This window comes from Trypanosoma conorhini (assembly GCF_003719485.1).
Source record: "Trypanosoma conorhini strain 025E chromosome Unknown Tco_14.4_contig_01430, whole genome shotgun sequence".
Taxonomy (NCBI): Eukaryota; Euglenozoa; class Kinetoplastea; order Trypanosomatida; family Trypanosomatidae; genus Trypanosoma; species Trypanosoma conorhini.
Window position 1 is genome coordinate 1 of NW_021705534.1, and position 2,400 is coordinate 2,400.

Consider the following 2,400-nt stretch of genomic DNA (forward strand, 5'->3'; position numbering starts at 1 on the left):
CAGCAGCAGCAGGAGGAGGAGTGTTTCTGCCTCGCCGCTTCATTTTCGCGTTTGACAGGGGGGCGGTATCACCACCCACGGCTCTTCCGGGAAACAAAATGGAAGAGGCACGGGCGCGATGCAAGAGACACATGAGAAAGTGCATCACCTTCAGTCGCTGTGAAAAGACGGAGTGGTTTGGAATCACACGCAACAGCTCCAAATCCCGAACACCATTGGCCCCCAGCACTTCCCGAAGTAGCGACACGCGCTCCTTCTCAAGCTGCGAGAGGCCGCGCCCGCTTGTGTCGTCAGACACGTTTATCAGGTCAGATGGTTGGAAGGAAACCACGTCAAACACGCAGAAGCGGGGAAGTGACGCAACGTAGTTGAGCACTTCCTCCTCAGAGGAGCAGGCGGATTTAGGCCCGCGCAGGCGATGCACCAACGCCGACACCGCCAGGAACCCCGTCTTAACCCCACTGTCACTTGTTGGGCAGGCATCAGGTTCCTTATGGATGTATAATTCTCCATCCAACACCAACCGTGGATCTCCGCAGAGCCACCGCAAGAGACGAAGTTCCTCCTCAATCCAGAACATGCCATGAACAGGCCTCCCAAAGCGAGAGAAACATGTAGATTTGAGGGATTCAGCGCGCTCACTCACGTACGAGATAATGCGCACGCCGTCGTGCTTCGGCGAAATAAAATATGGTGGGCCATCCGAAGCAACTGCATGCGATGATGCATCCGTGGCCATCGAAGCAGCAGCAGCAGCGGCAGCAGTGCGCTCCATGGTATCAAAGTTGGACAAAGCCATCGGTACAAAAGGTAGACTACGCAGAATGCGATAAAGCCTCAGCATCGTTGAATGAATATTTCTATAAACAAATACAAATATATATATATATATATGTGTGTGTGTATGTGTATATAATGTAAGTTTTATTCTGTCTATCTATATGTATAAGTAGCGATGTAGCGTTACGTATATCTATGTGCTTGTACGCCTGTGGTTTCGGCGTATCACAGATGTGTGTACGTGTGCCTCTGCGTGTGGGGAGGGGAAAAAAAAGAAAACATAATTAAAGGGAGAGATCAAAAGCAAACCGTTTTAAAGCAAACACAAAAAAACAACACACACACACACACAGATCTGCGAGAAAAAGACTGTTTGGTTCACGTCAGCATTGAAATTGTGTCGTGCCACGTAGCTGTGGAAACCTCCATCACCACAAGCCACACTCGCCTTGGATGAGCCTTGCTTCTCACATATCCCTCTCCTTGACGCCGCCCCAGTCGGCATACTTGAGCCGAAGAAAGGAGAGCTCGGCACTAACGCACGCCAGCTGTCGCTCTCGTTCAAGGTCACGCGCCTTAAGTTGACGCCAACGTTCCTCGTATGCTGCAACTGCGTCCTCCTGTCCCCGCTTCGTCTCAAGAAGAGTCGCCTGGAGATGGGACAACGCTTCCGACCGCGCTTCCAAACGCACTGCTTCCTCCTTCAGACGCTGGCGTTCCGTGCGCCAACGCTTCTCTTCTTCCTGTTGCTGCGTGGCAAGCAACTCGCGTTCTTGAACCAGCGCCTCCCGTGCGGCCTGAAGCTCAACCAGCTCCGCACAACTCCCACACAGCGGGCGGGGCGCACAGGTGGAGTCTGCGCCCCTCCCTCCCTCGCAGGACTCTCCGGGCGCGGTGGCGTGGTTGGAGCAGTTGAGAAGGGAAAAGCCACAAGGTGGCCGCACCCCCTCCCGCAGCGCAGCCTCCGCTGCATGGGAAAAGGCCTCATTATGAAATTCCAGATGTTGCACCAAGAGGCTCACGGTATCTTGCATAAAGTTCCACACCACCTTCGTGAAGTGGCTCCAACTCGAGCCTTCACCAGAATGAAGAGAAACGTCTGCTGTCCCGTTACACAGCGGCCTCTTGAGATGCAAAGGACTGGGCATGTACATACACCTTGCACCACTGGCAGTGTCAATGTTCCAAAAGAAGCCCTCCATGACTCCCAGGAAGTGCGCCCCACGCACCACCTCAGCCTTGTCAGGGGCATACCTGTCGGAAGGAGCCTTTGATAAAGATTGCAGTAAAGGCGCACCTTGAGACACGGTAAAGGCATGCAGCAGCCAATACCGGTGTGGATTCCACGCCAGCAGCAATCCGGAGCTATCACAGGAAAAGACAAGGCCCGAGGCCGCACTTAGTGCAACCACAGGTTCCTTGTGCCCAACGAGCATCCGCATGGAGTTGACCTCAAGAGAGTTGTCTCCCCTTTCCCGAGACATTGCCGCCTCCACCCTAGTCTCTTCCTTTTCCTCTTCCTCTGACGAGGAAGAGCGAGTGCCCAGCGCCCCCCCACCCTCATCCTCACCCTCACCCTCACCCTCACCCTCACCCTCACCCTCCGCCTCCGCCTCGGAA

At 54.4% G+C, this 2,400-nt stretch overlaps 2 protein-coding genes across 2 annotated transcripts, besides 2 other annotated features; both read right to left on the minus strand.

Moving 5' to 3' along the window:
- On the minus strand, positions 1–844 carry Tco025E_10040 (DNA ligase; the record flags this gene model as incomplete). Its single annotated transcript, XM_029376832.1, has 1 exon — positions 1–844. A coding segment is annotated over one exon (844 nt), but the record flags the coding sequence as incomplete, so codon positions are not given.
- A 10-nt stretch (positions 845–854) lies between these two features.
- Positions 855–980: a microsatellite.
- A 119-nt stretch (positions 981–1,099) lies between these two features.
- Positions 1,100–1,132: a microsatellite.
- A 115-nt stretch (positions 1,133–1,247) lies between these two features.
- Positions 1,248–2,400, minus strand: Tco025E_10041 (uncharacterized protein; the record flags this gene model as incomplete). The annotated part of the gene is made up of 1 exon (XM_029376833.1): positions 1,248–2,400. A coding segment is annotated over one exon (1,153 nt), but the record flags the coding sequence as incomplete, so codon positions are not given.